The following is an 18006-nucleotide window of genomic DNA, read 5'->3' as shown; positions in this document are numbered from 1 at the left end:
TAAGACACTAAACTAATAAAGTGCTGCTCTACCTTCTTCATCAAGGCAGGTCCTACAGGCCTGGACTACTGTTCAGGTCAGGTGCCACAAAGAGTGTAGTACTCCGTCTCTCTTCGGCTGTGTGTCTCTGTGACTGCGTGCCTACATTACCCATAACCCACTGAGGTTGTGTAGTACTCCGTCTCTCTCCGGCTGTGTGTCTCTGTGACTGCGTGCCTACATTACCCATAACCCACTGAGGTTGTGTAGTACTCCGTCTCTCTTCGGCTGTGTGTCTCTGTGACTGCGTGCCTACATTACCCATAACCCACTGAGGTTGTGTAGTACTCCGTCTCTCTCCGGCTGTGTGTCTCTGTGACTGCGTGCCTACATTACCCATAACTCACTGAGGTTGTGTAGTACTCCGTCTCTCTCGGCTGTGTGTCTCTGTGACTGCGTGCCTACATTACCCATAACCCACTGAGGTTGTGTGTGACTGCGTGCCTACATTACCCATAACCTGATAACCCACTTCGGCTGTCTCCCATAACTCACTGAGTCTCTCTCTCCAGCTGTGTGTCTCTGTGACTGCGTGCCTACATTACCCATAACTCACTGAGGTTGTGTAGTACTCCGTCTCTCTCCGGCTGTGTGTCTCTGTGACTGCGTGCCTACATTACCCATAACTCACTGAGGTTGTGTAGTACTCAGTCTCTCTCCAGCTGTGTGTCTCTGTGACTGCGTGCCTACATTACCCATAACTCACTGAGGTTGTGTAGTACTCTGTCTCTCTCCAGCTGTGTGTCTCTGTGACTGCGTGCCTACATTACCCATAACTCACTGAGGTTGTGTAGTACTCTGTCTCTCTCCAGCTGTGTGTCTCTGTGACTGCGTGCCTACATTACCCATAACTCACTGAGGTTGTGTAGTACTCTGTCTCTCTCCGGCTGTGTGTCTCTGTGACTGCGTGCCTACATTACCCATAACCCACTGAGGTTGTGTAGTACTCCGTCTCTCTCCGGCTGTGTGTCTCTGTGACTGCGTGCCTACATTACCCATAACCCACTGAGGTTGTGTAGTACTCCGTCTCTCTCCGGCTGTGTGTCTCTGTGACTGCGTGCCTACATTACCCATAACTCACTGAGGTTGTGTAGTACTCTGTCTCTCTCCAGCTGTGTGTCTCTGTGACTGCGTGCCTACATTACCCATAACCCACTGAGGTTGTGTAGTACTCTGTCTCTCTCCAGCTGTGTGTCTCTGTGACTGCGTGCCTACATTACCAATAACTCACTGAGGTTGTGTAGTACTCTGTCTCTCTCCAGCTGTGTGTCTCTGTGACTGCGTGCCTACATTACCCATAACTCACTGAGGTTGTGTAGTACTCTGTCTCTCTCCAGCTGTGTGTCTCTGTGACTGCGTGCCTACATTACCCATAACTCACTGAGGTTGTGTAGTACTCTGTCTCTCTCCAGCTGTGTGTCTCTGATCTTGTTCTGCAGCAGGATGAGTTTCTCTTCATACTGTAGTTTGAGTTGCAGCAGTCTCTTCTGACTGTTCTCCAGCTCATCGATCAACTTCTGCTTGATCTCAATCTCACACGTCAGGTCTGCCAGATCCACCTGGAAGTTAGCTGCAGGGGGTAAGAGGTCAGAGGGCACAGAGAGGTCAAGGTTCAAGAGGTGAAAATTGTGGCTATCAGACAGACATGTTATAATAGAGTGGGGCAGTTGGGGATTTCAGTTGCTACCTAGGAAATAATGTAGCATACAGCCAAACAGAGGACAATATGGTACTTTCAGTAGGTTAATGATGAAACCTATTCAATCCTGCCCCCATCTGCAGAAGGGTTGATTTAGAATTGGGGACATTTCTACCTCTCTGGGAAGTGTCATAATTATCTTTCACTCACCTTTCTCATCAGAGTCAGAGTCTGAGTCCACCAGACTCTCATCACTGTCAAACTCATCTTCATCCCTCTCCTCCTCCTCATCACACCCACTCTCCTCCTCCTGCAGAGGGGACATCCCGTCCTCTGTGTAGTTCTCTTCAGAGTCCATCTGTCCGTTCTGTCCGTCCTGTCCGTCCTGTCCGTCCTCATGAGAGGGAAGCTTCACTTGTTTCTTAAACCCCTTCTCTTTCTCTGGGCTGTAAGTAGAATATATGACCAGGCGTCAGACTGGGACACACACAGAAGGCACCGCTCATAACAGCTGTGACCCAATAAGCAGCTTTAGTTATTTGCCCCATTACCATATGAATCTATTACTAATATGAATGACCATGTATTAAACCTGTATGGGCCTCTGATTTGATTTGGGACTCAACCAATAATCACCCATTTTGTTTTGGGACTGTTGCCAAGTGGATATGGAGAACACAGTTATTAGCAGAGACCTCTCTCCATCTTCCCCTCCCTCTCTCCCTGATCAGAAGTGAATTAGCCTGTTTTAACCTGTCACTTTGTCCCCGCTCCTCTCTCTCATTACATCGCAGTAGTCAGAGTGAGTACCTCTCTCATTACATTGCAGTAGTCAGAGTGAGTACCTCTCTCATTACATCGCAGTAATCAGATTGAGTACCTCTCTCATTACATCGCAGTAGTCAGAGTGAGTACCTCTCTCATTACATGGCTGTAGTCAGAGTGAGTACCTCTCTCATTACATCACAGTAGTCAGAGTGAGTACCTCTCTCATTACATTGCAGTAGTCAGAGTGAGTACCTCTCTCATTACATGGCTGTAGTCAGAGTGAGTACCTCTCTCATTACATGGCTGTAGTCAGAGTGAGTACCTCTCTCATTACATGGCTGTAGTCAGAGTGAGTACCTCTCTCATTACATCGCAGTAGTCAGAGTGAGTACCTCTCTCATTACATCGCAGTAGTCAGAGTGAGTACCTCTTACATCACAGTAGTCATGAGTACATTACATGGCAGTAGTCAGAGTGAGTACCTCTCTCATTACATGGCAGTAGTCAGTGAGTACCTCTCTCATTACATGGCAGTAGTCAGAGTGAGTACCTCTCATTACATGGCAGTAGTCAGTGAGTACCTCTCTCATTACATGGCAGTAGTCAGAGTGAGTACCTCTCATTACATGGCAGTAGTCAGAGTGAGTACCTCTCTCATTACATGGCAGTAGTCAGTGAGTACCTCTCTCATTACATGGCAGTAGTCATTACATGGCAGTAGTGAGTACTACCTCTCATTACATGGCAGTAGTCAGTGAGTACCTCTCTCATTACATGGCAGTAGTCAGAGTGAGTACTTCTCTCATTACATGGCAGTAGTCAGAGTGAGTACCTCTCTCAATACATGGCAGTAGTCCGTGAGTACCTCTCTCATTACATGGCAGTAGTCAGAGTGAGTACCTCTCTCAATACATGGCAGTAGTCAGTGAGTACCTCTCTCATTACATGGCAGCAGTCAGAGAGTACCTCTCTCATGACATCGCAGTAGTCAGAGTGAGTACCTCTCTCATTACATGGCAGTAGTCCGAGTGAGTACCTCTCTCATTACATGGCAGTAGTCAGTGAGTACCTCTCTCATTACATGGCAGTAGTCAGAGTGAGTACCTCTCTCATTACATCGCAGTAGTCAGAGTGAGTACCTCTCTCATTACATGGCAGTAGTCAGAGTGACTACCTCTCTCATTACATCGCAGTAGTCAGAGTGAGTACTTCTCTCATTACATGGCAGTAGTCAGAGTGAGTACCTCTCTCATGACATGGCAGTAGTCAGAGTGAGTACCTCTCTCATTGCATCACAGTAGTCAGAGTGAGTACCTCTCTCATTACATGGCCATAGTCAGTGAGTACCTCTCTCATTACATCACAGTAGTCAGAGTGAGTACCTCTCTCATTGCATGGCCATAGTCAGTGAGTACCTCTCTCATTGCATGGCCATAGTCAGTGAGTACCTCTCTCATTACATGGTAGTAGTCAGTGAGTAAGAGTTGCTTGTCTCAGTTCCAACATCACCACTAGGGCTGTGACAGTCACGAAATTTCATCAGCCGTTGATTGTCAAGCAAATAACTGTCGGTCTCTCTGTAATTGACCGTTAATTAACATAAACACATTTATCATCTCCTGGCATCCACATATAGCCCACAAGCCACTGATGCAGACCTTTTGGAACATCTACATTTTTTAAAATCGAATAAATCCATGTAATATAGACTACACCTTCACAATAAATCCATGTAATATAGACTACACCTTCACAATAAATCCATGTAATATAGACTACACCTTCACAATAAATCCATGTAATATAGACTACACCTTCACAATAAATCCATGTAGAACAGAATAGCATACTCTGAGTTGTCCTTATGTTGGGTCCTGATCTGACTATGCCAAACGGCTGTGGGCAACACAGTTCATTTAGCAAACAAGATTTGGTTAGAATTCCGTGGCATTATTTTATATTATTTTTATAGTATGAAGAATACAATTTAACAAAGCTGAATAAAATAAAAATTAAAATAATAAAATAAAATAAAAAGGATATTTTCTCCAAACAATTTGAGGTGCTCACATGCATCTAATCTGTGTTGAGCAGTTAACAAAGAAATAGGTCCTCCTATATGCTTAATTTAGAGTTATTAATGTAACTTTAGTTGTTCTACAAACGTTGGGCTATATGTTTTGATTGTCAATACATTGTAAGGCTGCATGATGAGACTAATGATGATTAGGAAAAAGTAGTTTGAAAGGCATGTGTTCTGCTTTGTTTTTTTTTACGCAGGTTGTAGACAATATATCAGTCACTCATTCACAATTTGACAAGCACTTGATAATGCCTATAATTTTCACGTTGGCATTCCCTTTGTGTGGCCGTAATGCACCCTCGAAAAACCCATGCCTAGTGCGGCCAGTGGCCGTTGTGCGCTTCTCCCTGAATGTTGCACGCTCCTTCACGTGATCAGGTTTTTCTCACAGGCTACAAGTGAAGACACATCGGGGATGCAACTGCGTGCATCCTTATCCAGTTGTATATTAAAGATATTGGAATCACTGTCCACATAATTTTTTTGTCAACCAACAAGATGAGTAGGCCTAACAAACAGCAAAAGCACTAGCCTATGTCAATCTACTATCCCCCATAGTACAAAAGTTAACCTATGCTATTCTGTGCGAGGAATAAATATTCCAAACATAGTCTGAGACAGTTGTGGTATGCGATAGATCCCAAATTAATACAACCACTAGCATCACAAAAACGTTTTTACTTAATGTGCCTGACGCAACAGATCAGAACATTTAGCTTAAAATGTTGATAAACTATTAGGCCGAATGTTCCATTAGCAGAAAACACCATTATCAAAAGTGACGGCAAATGCTATTATGCATGTAATGCTTGTATTATAAAGGTGCATTTTTATGCTGAAAATGTTCTTCCCCAAACTTGAGACTCACGCGCTGCTTAAGTATGCCAGTTAGGCTCTACACCCCTTGTAAAGCAGATTAATGTGCTTCATAAGAAGTTATTTGGCCACTTTAGTTGTGATACAAACCATATTAAAACATATAGGCCTATGGACTAGGCTACATGAGGTGTGTGACTATGATTAGAAAAAGTTGCAAAAAAAAGGCATTGTTTCTTATGCTGGGCATCATTCACAAGTGATAGGCTAATATTGTCACCGATCAGACTATTCTTGATTTAATCTTGTCTTTACATATACAAAATATTATAGGTCTGAAATGAGTTTTGATTTAGAATGGATCATTATCATGCACCTGTCTCAAAACAAGGTCAGCAGGGGAAAAAAATACATGTCATCTATGCTCTTAAATAGTGAATGGTGGACGCTTTTCCTGTGGTTCATTTTCATGCCAGCCAGGTAGGCTATACTGTTGTAAAGATAAGCAATGTGCTTAATAATAGGAAAGTTGAGAAATAAATATAGTAGGCCTAGCCTATAGAAAGCTGATCCTCCTATTTTTAGTAGAGGCCATCACTCTATTTTCTCCTGTAATTGCATAGCCTGTAGAAATGTTGTGCAACATGAGCTCATGGGCTCTCATGAAGTGTTTCATTAGATTTTCCAACACATTTGCATTGATGTCAGAGTGAGTAGAGGGACAATAGAGTGCTGAGTACCAGGCAGTAAGTTTGGTAGACTTCTAATGACCATCAGCAGTATCAGAGCTTGGAGAAGCCTAATTACCGTGACTTAAAGGTCAAGTGGAATTTGACTGCCTTCATGACTCTTGACCGCCGATGTGGCGGTAATACGGTCACCGCAACAGCACTAATCACTACCCTACACTACCACCCTGGCCCCATTCCAATCCCATTTACTAGCTGAATAGAAATGGGATTGAGCCCAATCCTGTTCCCTCTAATGCTGTCAACAGTAGTCTCTTCTCCCTCTCCCTCCCCAATTCTCCTCCTCTCACCTCATTCTCTGTCTCCTCTCCTTCTTCTTCAGCCTCTCAATGTCCATCTTGGCTCGGCGAATCACGTCCGTCATCTCCGCCTCCATTGACAGGGAATGGGGAGAGGAGCCTAAGGGGTGTGGCCCGGGGGTGGAGCTATGGGAGGAGGAAGGGAACGGCGAGCGGGAAGAGAGACGGGTCACACTGCGACGAAGACACTCGTTCATTGCCTCGCTCTCCAGGAGCTTGGATCTGAGAGGAGGGGAAGAGAGGGGGAAGAGGAGGGTGGGGAGAGAGAAAGAGAGAGAGAGCGATAAAGACAAACAGATGTCATTAGTCAACCTTTACAGTTACCGCCTCCATCACCTCATGTTTCAGCATTATAATGCACGGCCCCATGTCGCAAGGATCTGTACACAATTCCTGGATGCTGAAAATGTCCCAGTTCTTCCATGGCCTGCAGACTCACCAGACATGTCACCCATTGAGCATGTTTGGGATGCTCTGGGTCCAAGCGTACGACAGCGTGTTCCAGTTCCCGCCAATATCCAGCAACTTCACACAGGTATTGAAGCGGAGTGGGTCAACATTCCACAGGCAACAGCCTGATCAACTCTATGCGAAGGAGATGTGTTGTGCTGCATGAGGCAAATGGTGGTCACACCAGATACTGGTTTTCTGATCCAACCTTTTTAAAGGTATCTGTGACCAACAGATGCATATCTGTATTCACAGTAATGTGAAATCAATAGATTTGGACCAAATTAATTTATTTCTCTTGATTTCCTTGAACTGTAACACAGTAAAATATTTTAAATTGTTGCATGTTAAGTTTATATTTTTGTTCAGTGTAGAACAACAACAACAAAACTATGAACTGAAGTACAGTAACAGCAAAACAGAAACTCTGTGAATTGCTTTGCCCTTTGACCTCCATAATGATGTCGTACAGTCCAGTCCCCAAGAAACAGTGGCTTTAGAGTCAGACCCACTCAGTGTAAAGTTCATTATAGTCCCAGTGGAGTTATAACCCCTAACAGACTCTTACCTGAGCTCTTCAACCTCTCTGATGTAGTTCTGGATCAGAGCACCAATCTCCTCGTTGCCCTCACCTAGAGGTCAGAAGGTCAGAGTTCACAGTGAGACATAAGCGGTTAACACTTCTTAACTACATGCAAAGGTCTGTGTCAGAAAATGTTACTAGCTGTAAAATCCTTGTTACCTAATTTCCTCTCAAAGCTCATTGGAGGAGAAGGTGTGAGGGAGGGACCTTGGATCCTCTCCTCCAATGAGCTTTGAGAGGGAGGTGTAGAAATGAAGTTTTATTTATTTATTTATTTTACCTTTATTTTACTAGGCAAGTCAGTTAAGAACAAATTCTTATTTTCAATGACGGCCTAGGAACAGTGGGTTAACTGCCTGTTCAGGGGCAGAACGACAGATTTGTACCTTGTCAGCTCGGGGATTTTGAACTTGCAACCTTTCGGTTAGTGAAGAAGGACGAGGGAAACAAGAATCTGAGTAACGTTTTCAGACAGCTACAATCTTCAACGACCATTGGACAGTGTGTGCGTTGTCTCTCTTGGTCTTACCTGACTTGGCGAGGAGCGTGCTGACGCTGTTGGCGAGGAGTGTGGTGACGCGTGTGTTGAGGTGGTCAATGGTCTCCTGCATAGCTTTGACTCTCATGCGTTGCGTGTCGTTTTCTCTCTGTAACATTGAGTTTTCCTGGAACAGATCACTGAAGCCCTCCAAGCCATCCTCACCCATCACACGCTTACCCTGGGGAGGAGGCCATACACATACAGGAAGATATTATCTCAGCCAATGAACATACAGAACAATGCCATTTCATCCAATCAACAAACAGGATATTGATTTTTATATCACTTCAAGCATTTTGTTGGTAAAAATTCCCACTTTCCATTTTATTTTTGTACTCACTGGACGCCATCACCTCAGCCAATCATAAATCAGACTACTTTACTGCAGCAAATCACAGGGGAGACAACTTTCTTTCAGCCAATCACATGCTCCATTAGTCTCTGACTCGGATCCCTCCCTCCCTCCCTCTATCCCTTCCTTCCTTCCTTCCTCCATCCCTCCCTCCCTCCCTCCCTCCCTTCCTTCCTTCCTTCCTTCCTTCCTTCCTACATCCTTCCCTTCCTTCCTTCCTTCCTTCCTTCCTTCCTTCCCTCCCTCCCTCCCCTCCCTCCCTCCCTCCCCCTCCCTCCCTCCCTCCCTTCCTTCCTTCCTTCCTTCCTTCCTTCCTTCCTTCCTTCCTTCCTTCCTTCCTTCCTTCCTACTCCTTCCCTTCCTTCCTTCCTTCCTTCCTCCCTTCCCTCCCTCCCTCCCTCCCCTCCCTCCCTCCTCCTTCCCTCCCTCCCTTCCTTCCTTCCTTCCTTCCTTCCTTCCTTCCTTCCTTCCCTTCCTTCCTTCCTTCCTTCCTACATCCTTCCTTCCTTCCTTCCTTCCTTCCTACATGCTTCCCCTCCCTCCCTCCCTCCTCCCTCCCTCCTCCCTCCTCCCTCCTCACCCCTTTATACTCCATCAGTTCCATCTGTAACCTGGCGATCTCAGCCCTGAGAGCAGATATCTGCTGGGAGGTCTTGTCCTGGTTCACCATCACCTTGTTCTTGATGTTCCTGGCTCTATTAGCATACTTCAGTGTGTTCAGGGTCTCCATGAAGTCCCGGTCAGATGGACTCACACACGCTATCATCACCGTACGACTGGGGAGGAGAGGGAAAACATAACAGACGTTATAAAGACTGGTGAGGCACAGGCCTGTGTGTGTCGATGTGTGTGTGTGTTACCTGTTTCCACCCAGTGAGTCCTGTAGAAGACGTGTGAGTTTAGAGTCTCTGTATGGAACATGGCCTCCTTTCTTAGCCTGGTCCCCCAGAGCACTGATCACATTCCCCAAGGCCAGCTAGAACACACACACACACACACACACACACACACACACACACACACACACACACACACACACACACACACACACACACACATCATGATCACGTTTCTCAGCACCAGTTAAAACACACATCATCATCACGTAGCTCCTCACCAGTCCACAGTTGATGGATATGCCTTCGCGTGCCCTCTCTCCTGTCGCTCCGGTGCGTTTCAGTCTCTCTGATCCAGCCAAGTCCACAAAGTGAAACTTGGCCATCAGAGTCTCGTATTCAGGCTTGGCTATAGACCCTCCATCTCCTCCTCCTACACCGTTCAGCTCTGCGTTCACCTCTCCGTTCAGCTCTGCGTTCACTCCTCCATTCTCCTGGAGAGAGAGAGAGAGAGAAGAGAGAGAGCGAGAGAGAGAATACAGTGACAACAGTTATCACCATGTTTTATAACTGTTCTGACTTTACTCTGATACGTTCATCTTTCAGCTTTTCACTCCTCTTTTACCCTCTTCTACCTCTACTTTGTCTCTTTCTGTCTCTCCCTCAGTCAATACATCCATCACTCCCTCCCTCACCCCCCTTCCCTCCTCTCTCCCTACCTCCTCTCTCCTTCCATCCCTCCTCTCCCTACCTCCTCCCTCCCTCCCTCTCCCTCCCTCTCTCTCTCACTCGCTCCTCTCCCTACCTCCCTCTCTCCCTCCCTACTTCCCCACTCCCTACCTCCCCTCTCCCTCCTCTCTCTCCCTACCCCCCTCCCTCCCTCTCTCCTCCTTCCCTCTCTCTCTCCCTCCCCCTCTCCCTCCCTCCTCCCTCCCTACTTCCCCCCTCCCTCCCCCTCCCTGCTCTCCATACTTCCCTCCCCCTCCCTACCTCCCTCCCTACTTCCCCCTCCCTCCCTCCTCTCCATACTTCCTCCTCCTCCCTACTTCCCCCTCCTCCCTACTTCCCTCCTCCCTCCCTACCTCCCTCTCTCCCTCCCTCCCTCCCTACCTACCTCCCTCCCTACCTCAGTTTGTTGGCAGACTCTCATCTGACAGAGGTTGATGGTGAAGATGGCGTGAGACCTGGAACTGGAAGCATTCATCTGGGTGCTGGCCGTAGTCCGGGACAACGCTCCCAACTTCAGACATTCTAACAGCTAGAAAACACCACACCGTCAAAACTGACACACACACATACTAATTGTGGTGCTGTACACACACACATACTAATTGTTGGTGCTGTACACACACACACATACTAATTGTTCGTGCTGTACACACACACATACTAATTGTTCGTGCTGTACACACACACACATACTAATTGTTCGTGCTGTACACACACACACATACTAATTGTTCGTGCTGTACACACACACACATACTAATTGTTCGTGCTGTACACACACACATACTAATTGTTCGTGCTGTACACACACACACATACTAATTGTTCGTGCTGTACACACACACATACTAATTGTTCGTGCTGTACACACACACACATACTAATTGTTCGTGCTGTACACACACACATACTAATTGTTCGTGCTGTACACACACACATACTAATTGTTTGTGCTGTACACACACACACATACTAATTGTTCGTGCTGTACACACACACATACTAATTGTTCGTGCTGTACACACACACATACTAATTGTTCGTGCTGTACACACACACACATACTAATTGTTCGTGCTGTACACACACACATACTAATTGTTCGTGCTGTACACACACACATACTAATTGTTCGTGCTGTACACACACACATACTAATTGTTCGTGCTGTACACACACACACCTCTTCCTCAGAGTTGACGAGTCGTGAGGTGACTCCGCTGGTGTAGATGGAGCCACTGCAGTCCTCATGGATCTTAATATTAGACTTCCTGTTCTTACAGTCTGGGTCTCTGGCTCCGTCAAACAGATCTAGGATCTCCTCGTTATACAGCTGGAGAACACACACACGCACACAGACATTAATACACACACGCACACAGACATTTAAGAAAAAACAGACAGAAATGAGCTGGGAGAAAGATGGAGGGAACATATTGGGCTTCCAGGTTGGCATCCTAAACTGCTCGTCCAACCTCAGAAACACTCACGCAGACATTAATACACACACACATTAACACACACACACACACACATTAATACATACACACTCACATGAATACAAAACACACACACATTAATACACACACACATTAACACACACACACACACACATTAATACATACACACACACATGAATACACACACACACATTAATACACACACACAAACACACACATTAATACACACATACATTAATACATACAGACAAACAGAGAGTGATGAAAGGGCAAAGATCAGGCTATAGCACATAACCTCTGACCTCCAGGAAGCAATAGGGTTAAAGGTCAGGAGAGGTCAAGAGACAGCTCAGCACACACACACACTCTTTAACCCTAGCCTGATCAATGTCTGTTTATCGTCCATACTGATAATCCAATGACCTACAGCTGAACTAATGAGAGAGGGGGAGTGAGGAAGAGAGAAAGGAGATAGGGAGAGAAAGAGATAAGGAGAGAGGGAGAGAGACAAGGGAGAGAGACAGGGGGAGAGAGACAGGGGGGAGAGAGAGAATTGAGAGAGGGAGAGAGACAGGGGAGAGAGACAGGGGGAGAGAGAGAGAGAGAGAGAGAGAGACAGGGGGAGAGAGACAGGGGGAGAGAGACAGGGAGAGAGACAGGGGGAGAGAGACAGGGGGAGAGAGACAGGGGGAGAGAGACACGGGGAGAGAGACAGGGGGAGAGAGACAGGGAAGAGAGACAGGGGAGAGACAGGGGAGAGAGACAGGGAAGAGAGACAGGGGGAGAGAGACAGGGAAGAGAGACAGGGGAGAGAGACAGGGGGAGAGAGACAGGGAAGAGAGACAGGGGAGAGAGACACGGGAGAGAGACAGGGGGAGAGAGACACGGGGAGAGAGACAGGGGGAGAGAGAGGGGGAGAGAGACACGGGGAGAGAGACAGGGGGAGAGAGAGACAGGGGGAGAGAGACAGGGGAGAGAGACACGGGGAGAGAGACAGGGGAGAGAGACAGGGAAGAGAGAAAGGGGAGAGAGACAGGGGGAGAAAGACAGGGAAGAGAGACAGGGGGAGAGAGACAGGGAAGAGAGACAGGGAAGAGAGACAGGGGAGAGAGACAGGGGGAGAGAGACAGGGAAGAGAGACAGGGGAGAGAGACAGGGAAGAGAGACAGGGGAGAGAGACAGGGGAGAGAGACAGGGGAGAGAGACAGGGGGAGAGAGACACGGGGAGAGAGACACGGGGAGAGAGACAGGGGAGAGAGACACGGGGAGAGAGACAGGGGAGAGAGGGGAGAGAGACACGGGGAGAGAGACAGGGGAGAGAGGGGAGAGGGGAGACAGGGAGAGAGACAGGGGAGAGAGACAGGGGAGAGAGACAGGGGGAGAGAGGGGAGAGAGACAGGGGAGAGAGACAGGGGAGAGAGACAGGGGAGAGAGACACGGGGAGAGAGACAGGGGGAGAGAGACAGGGAAGAGAGAAAGGGAGAGAGACAGGGGGAGAAAGACAGGTAAGAGAGACAGGGGGAGAGAGACAGGGAAGAGAGACAGGGGAGAGAGACAGGGGAGAGAGACAGGGAAGAGAGACAGGGGAGAGAGACAGGGAAGAGAGACAGGGGAGAGAGACAGGGGGAGAGAGACAGGGGGAGAGAGAGACGGGGGAGAGACACGAGACAGGGGAGAGAGAGAGAGGAGAGAGAGAGAGAGAGAGACAGGGAAGAGAGAAAGGGGAGAGAGACAGGGAGAGAGACAGGAAGAGAGACAGGGGGAGAGAGACAGGGGAGAGAGACAGGGAGAGAGACAGGGAGAGAGACAGGGAAGAGAGACAGGGGAGAGAGACACGGGGGAGACAGGGGAGAGAGACAGGGAGAGAGACAGGGAGAGAGAGGGGAGAGAGACAGGGGAGAGAGACAGGGGGAGAGAGGGACACAGGGAGAGAGACAGGGGAGAGAGACACGGGGAGAGAGACAGGGGAGAGAGACAGGGAAGAGAGAAAGGGGAGAGAGACAGGGGGAGAGAAAGACAGGGAAGAGAGACAGGGGAGAGAGACAGGGAAGAGAGACAGGGGAAGAGAGACAGGGGGAGAGAGACAGGGGAGAGAGACAGGGAGAGAGAGACAGGGAGAGAGACAGGGAAGAGAGACAGGGGAGAGAGACAGGGGGAGAGAGACAGGGAGAGAGAGACACGGGGAGAGAGACACAGGGAGAGAGACAGGGGAGAGAGACACGGGAGAGAGACAGGGGAGAGAGACACGGGGAGAGAGACAGGGGGAGAGAGAGGGAGAGAGACACGGGAGAGAGACAGGGGAGAGAGACAGGGAAGAGAGACAGGGAGAGAGACAGGGGGAGAGACAGGGGAGAGAGACAGGGGGAGAGAGACAGGGAAGAGAGAAAGGAGAGAGACAGGGGAGAAAGACAGGGAGAGAGACAGGGGAGAGAGACAGGGGAGAGAGACAGGGAAGAGAGACAGGGGAGAGAGACAGGGGAGAGAGACAGGGAAGAGAGACAGGGAGAGAGACAGGGAAGAGAGACAGGGAGAGAGACAGGGGAGAGAGACAGGGGAGAGAGAGAGAGACAGGGGAGAGAGAGACACGGGGAGAGAGACAGGGGAGAGAGAGAGAGGAGAGAGAGAGAGAGAGAGAGAGAGAGAGAGAGAGAGAGAGAGAGAGAGAGAAAGGAGAGAGGGAGAGAGACAGGGAAGAGAGACAGGGAGAGAGAGAGAGAGAGAGAGAGAGAGAGAGAGAGAGAAAGGAGAGAGACAGGGAGAGAGACAGGGAAGAGAGACAGGGGAGAGAGACAGGGAGAGAGAGAGAGAGAGAGAGAGAGAGAGACAGGGGGAGAGAGACAGGGGGAGAGAGAGAGGGAAGAGAGAAAGGGGAGAGAGACAGGGGAGAGAGAGAGGGAAGAGAGACAGGGGAGAGAGACAGGGAAGAGAGACAGGGAGAGAGACACGGACACGGGAGAGAGACAGGGGAGAGAGACAGGGGAGAGAGAGACAGGGGGAGAGAGACAGGGGAGAGAGACAGGGGGAGAGAGAGGGGAGAGAGACAGGGGGAGAGAGACAGGGGGAGAGAGACACGGGGAGAGAGACAGGGGGAGAGAGACAGGGAAGAGAGAAAGGGGAGAGAGACCGGGGGAGAGAGACAGGGAAGAGAGACAGGGGAGAGAGACAGGGGAAAGAGACAGGGGAGAGAGACAGGGGGAGAGAGACACGGGGAGAGAGACAGGGGGAGAGAGACACGGGGAGAGAGACAGGGGAAGAGAGAGAGAGAGAGAGAGAAAGGAGAGAGGGATAGAGACAGGGAAGAGAGACAAGGGGAGAGAGAGAGAGAGAGAAAGGAGAGAGACAGGGAGAGAGACAGGGAAGAGAGACAGGGGAGAGATACAGGGAAGAGAGACAGGGAGAGAGACACGGGGAGAGAGACAGGGGAGAGAGAGAGAGAGAGAGAGAGAGAAAGGAGAGAGGGATAGAGACAGGGAAGAGAGACAGGGGAGAGAGAGAGGGGGAGAGAGACAGGGAGAGAGACACGGGGAGAGAGACACGAGGGAGAGAGACAGGGGAGAGAGACAGGGGAGAGAGACAGGGGAGAGAGACACGGGAGAGAGACAGGGGGAGAGAGACAGGGGAGAGACAGAGACACGGGGAGAGAGACAGGGGGAGAGAGGGGGGAGAGAGACAGGGGGAGAGAGACAGGGGGAGAGAGACACGGGAGAGAGACAGGGGAAGAGAGACAGGGAAGAGGGAGAGAAAGGGAGAGAGACAGGGGAGAAAGACAGGGAAGAGAGACAGGGGAGAGAGACAGGGAAGAGAGACAGGGAGAGAGACAGGGGGAGAGAGACAGGGATTAGAGACAGGGGGAGAGAGACAGGGAAGAGAGACAGGGAGAGAGACAGGGGGAGAGAGACAGGGGAGAGAGACACGGGGAGAGAGACACGGGGAGAGAGACAGGGGGAGAGAGAGAGAGAGAGAGAGAGAGAGAGAGAGAGAGAGAGAGAGAGAGAGAGAGAGAAAGAGAGAGGGATAGAGACAGGGAAGAGAGACAGGGGGAGAGAGAGAGAGGAGAGAGAAAGGAGAGAGACAGGGGAGAGACAGGGAAGAGAGACAGGGAGAGAGACAGGGGAGAGAGAGAGAGACAGAGAGAGAGAGAGAGAGAGAGAGACAGGGGAGAGAGACAGGGGGAGAGAGAGAGGAAGAGAGAAAGGGGAGAGAGACAGGGGAGAGAGACAGGGAAGAGAGACAGGGGGAGAGACAGGGGGAGAGAGACAGGGGAGAGAGACACGGGGAGAGAGAGAGAGACAGGGGAGAGAGACAGGGGAGAGAGACAGGGGAGAGAGAAGAGAGACAGGGAGAGAGACAGGGGGAGAGAGACAGGGGAGAGAGACAGGGGAGAGACAGAGACAGGGGAGAGAGACAGGGGAGAGAGACAGGGAGAGAGAGAAAGGGAGAGAGACCGGGGAGAGAGACAGGGAAGAGAGACAGGGGAGAGAGACAGGGAGAGAGACAGGGGGAGAGAGACAGGGAGAGAGACATGGGGAGAGAGACAGGGGGAGAGAGACAGGGAGAGAGACAGGGGAGAGAGAGAGGGAGAGAGAGAGAGAGAGAGAGACAGAGAGAGAGAGAGAGAGAGAGACAGGGGGAGAGAGACAGGGGAGAGAGAGAGGGAAGAGAGAAAGGGGAGAGAGACAGGGGAGAGAGACAGGGAAGAGAGACAGGGGGAGAGAGACAGGGAGAGAGACAGGGAGAGAGACACGGGGAGAGAGACAGGGAGAGAGACAGGGGAGAGAGACACGGGAGAGAGACAGGACAGGGGAGAGAGACAGGGGGAGAGAGACAGGGGAGAGAGACAGGGAGAGACAGGGGAGAGAGGGGGGAGAGAGACAGGGGAGAGAGACAGGGGAGAGAGACAGGGGGAGAGAGACAGGAGAGAAGAGAGACAGGGAAGAGAACAGGGGAGAGAGACAGGGAGAGAGACAGGGAAGAGAGACAGGGAGAGAGACAGGAGAGAGAGACAGGGGAGAGAGACACGGGGAGAGAGACAGGGGGAGAGAGACACGGGGAGAGAGACAGGGGGAGAGAGAGAGAGAGGAGAAAGGAGAGAGGGATAGAGACAGGGAGAGACAGGGGGAGAGAGAGAGAGAGAGGAGGAGAGAGACAGGGAGAGACAGGGAAGAGAGACAGGGAAGAGAGACAGGGAGAGAGACAGGGGAGAGAGACAGGGGAGAGAGAGAGAGAGAGAGAGAGAGAAGAGGAGAGAGGGATAGAGACAGGGGGAAGAGAGACAGGGGAGAGACAGGGAGAGAGAGAGAGAGAGAGAAAGGAGAGAGACAGGGAGAGAGACAGGAAGAGAGACAGGGAGAGATAGAGACAGGAAGAGAGACAGGGGAGAGAGACAGGGGAGAGAGAGAGAGAGGGAGAGAGACAGGGAAGAGAGACAGGGAAGAGAAACAGGGAGAGAGACAGGGAAGAGAGACAGGGGGAGAGAGACAGGGGAGAGAGACAGAGGAAGGAAGAGAAACAGGGAGAGAGACAGGGGAGAGAAACAGGGAGAGAGACAGGGGAAGAGAGACAGGGGAGAGACACAGAGAGAGACAGGGAGAGAGACAGGGGGAGAGAGAGGGGAGAGAGACAGGGAGAAGAGAGACAGGGGAGAGAGAGAGAGGGGAGAGAGGGACAGAGACAGGGAAGAGAGACAGGGGAGAGAGAGAGAGAGAAAGGAGAGAGGGATAGAGACAGGGAAGAGAGAGAGAGACAGGGAAGAGAGAAAGGGGGAGAGAGACAGGGGAGAGAAAGAGAGAGAGAGGGGAGAGAGACAGGGAGAGAGACAGGGAAGAGAGACAGGGAGAGAGAGAGAGAGAGAGAGAGAGACAGAGAAAGGAGAGAGACAGGGAGAGAGAGAGAGAGACAGGGAGAGAGAGAGAGAGAGAAAAAGGGAGAGGGAGAGAGACAGGGAGGAGAGAGAGAGAGAGGAGAGAGAGAGAGAGGGATAGAGAGGGGAGAGAGAGAGAGAGAGAGAGAGAGAGAGAGAGAGAGAGAGAGAGAAAGGAGAGAGGGAGAGACAGGGAAGAGAGACAGGGGGAGAGAGAGAGAGAGAGAGAGAGAGAGAGAGAGAGAGAGAGAGACAGAGAGAGAAGAGAAAGGAGAGAGACAGGGAGAGAGAGAGAGGGAGAGAGACAGGGAAGAGAGACAGGGGAAGAGAGACAGGGAAGAGAGACAGGGGGAGAGAGACACGGGGAGAGAGACAGGGGAGAGAGAGAGAGAGAGAGAGAGAGAGAGAGAGAGAGAGAGAGAGAGAGAGAGAGAGAGAAGAGAAAGGAGAGAGGGATAGAGACAGGGAAGAGAGACAGGGGAGAGAGAGAGAGAGAGAGAGAAAGGAGAGAGACAGGAGAGAGACAGGGAAGAGAGACACGGGGAGAGAGACAGGGAGAGAGACAGGGAAGAGAGACAGAGAGAGACAGAGAGAGACAGGGGAGAGAGACAGGGGGAGAGAGACAGGGGAGAGAGACACAGAGGAAGAGAAACAGGGAGAGAGAGACAGGGAGAGACAGGAGAGACAGGGAGAGAGACACGGGGAGAGAGACACGGGGAGAGAGAGACAGGGGAGAGAGAAGAGAGAGACAGGGGAGAGGGAGACAGGGGAGAGAGACAGGAGGAGAGAGACACAGGGAGAG

The 18006-nt window shown here is 50.1% G+C and overlaps 1 protein-coding gene across 1 annotated transcript in view; it reads right to left on the bottom strand.

Annotated features, from left to right (window-relative positions):
• Positions 1 to 18006, bottom strand: part of LOC115125713 (kinesin-like protein KIF21B) — a 96723-nt gene that overhangs the window by 75225 nt on the left and 3492 nt on the right. Inside the window, exons 3-12 of the mRNA XM_065002032.1 lie at positions 11068 to 11217; positions 10282 to 10413; positions 9437 to 9649; positions 9180 to 9295; positions 8900 to 9095; positions 7956 to 8145; positions 7412 to 7475; positions 6385 to 6615; positions 1889 to 2124; positions 1421 to 1609 (exon numbers count right to left, since the gene is read on the bottom strand). Coding sequence (XP_064858104.1) covers positions 1421 to 1609; positions 1889 to 2124; positions 6385 to 6615; positions 7412 to 7475; positions 7956 to 8145; positions 8900 to 9095; positions 9180 to 9295; positions 9437 to 9649; positions 10282 to 10413; positions 11068 to 11217 — 1717 coding nt within the window. The remainder of the gene's footprint in view (positions 1 to 1420; positions 1610 to 1888; positions 2125 to 6384; positions 6616 to 7411; positions 7476 to 7955; positions 8146 to 8899; positions 9096 to 9179; positions 9296 to 9436; positions 9650 to 10281; positions 10414 to 11067; positions 11218 to 18006) is intronic.

This window comes from Oncorhynchus nerka, linkage group LG15 (genome assembly GCF_034236695.1).
Source record: "Oncorhynchus nerka isolate Pitt River linkage group LG15, Oner_Uvic_2.0, whole genome shotgun sequence".
Lineage (NCBI taxonomy): Eukaryota > Metazoa > Chordata > Actinopteri > Salmoniformes > Salmonidae > Oncorhynchus > Oncorhynchus nerka.
The sequence above is the reverse complement of the archived record's forward strand: the minus strand, read 5'-3'. Positions and strand labels throughout refer to the sequence as shown.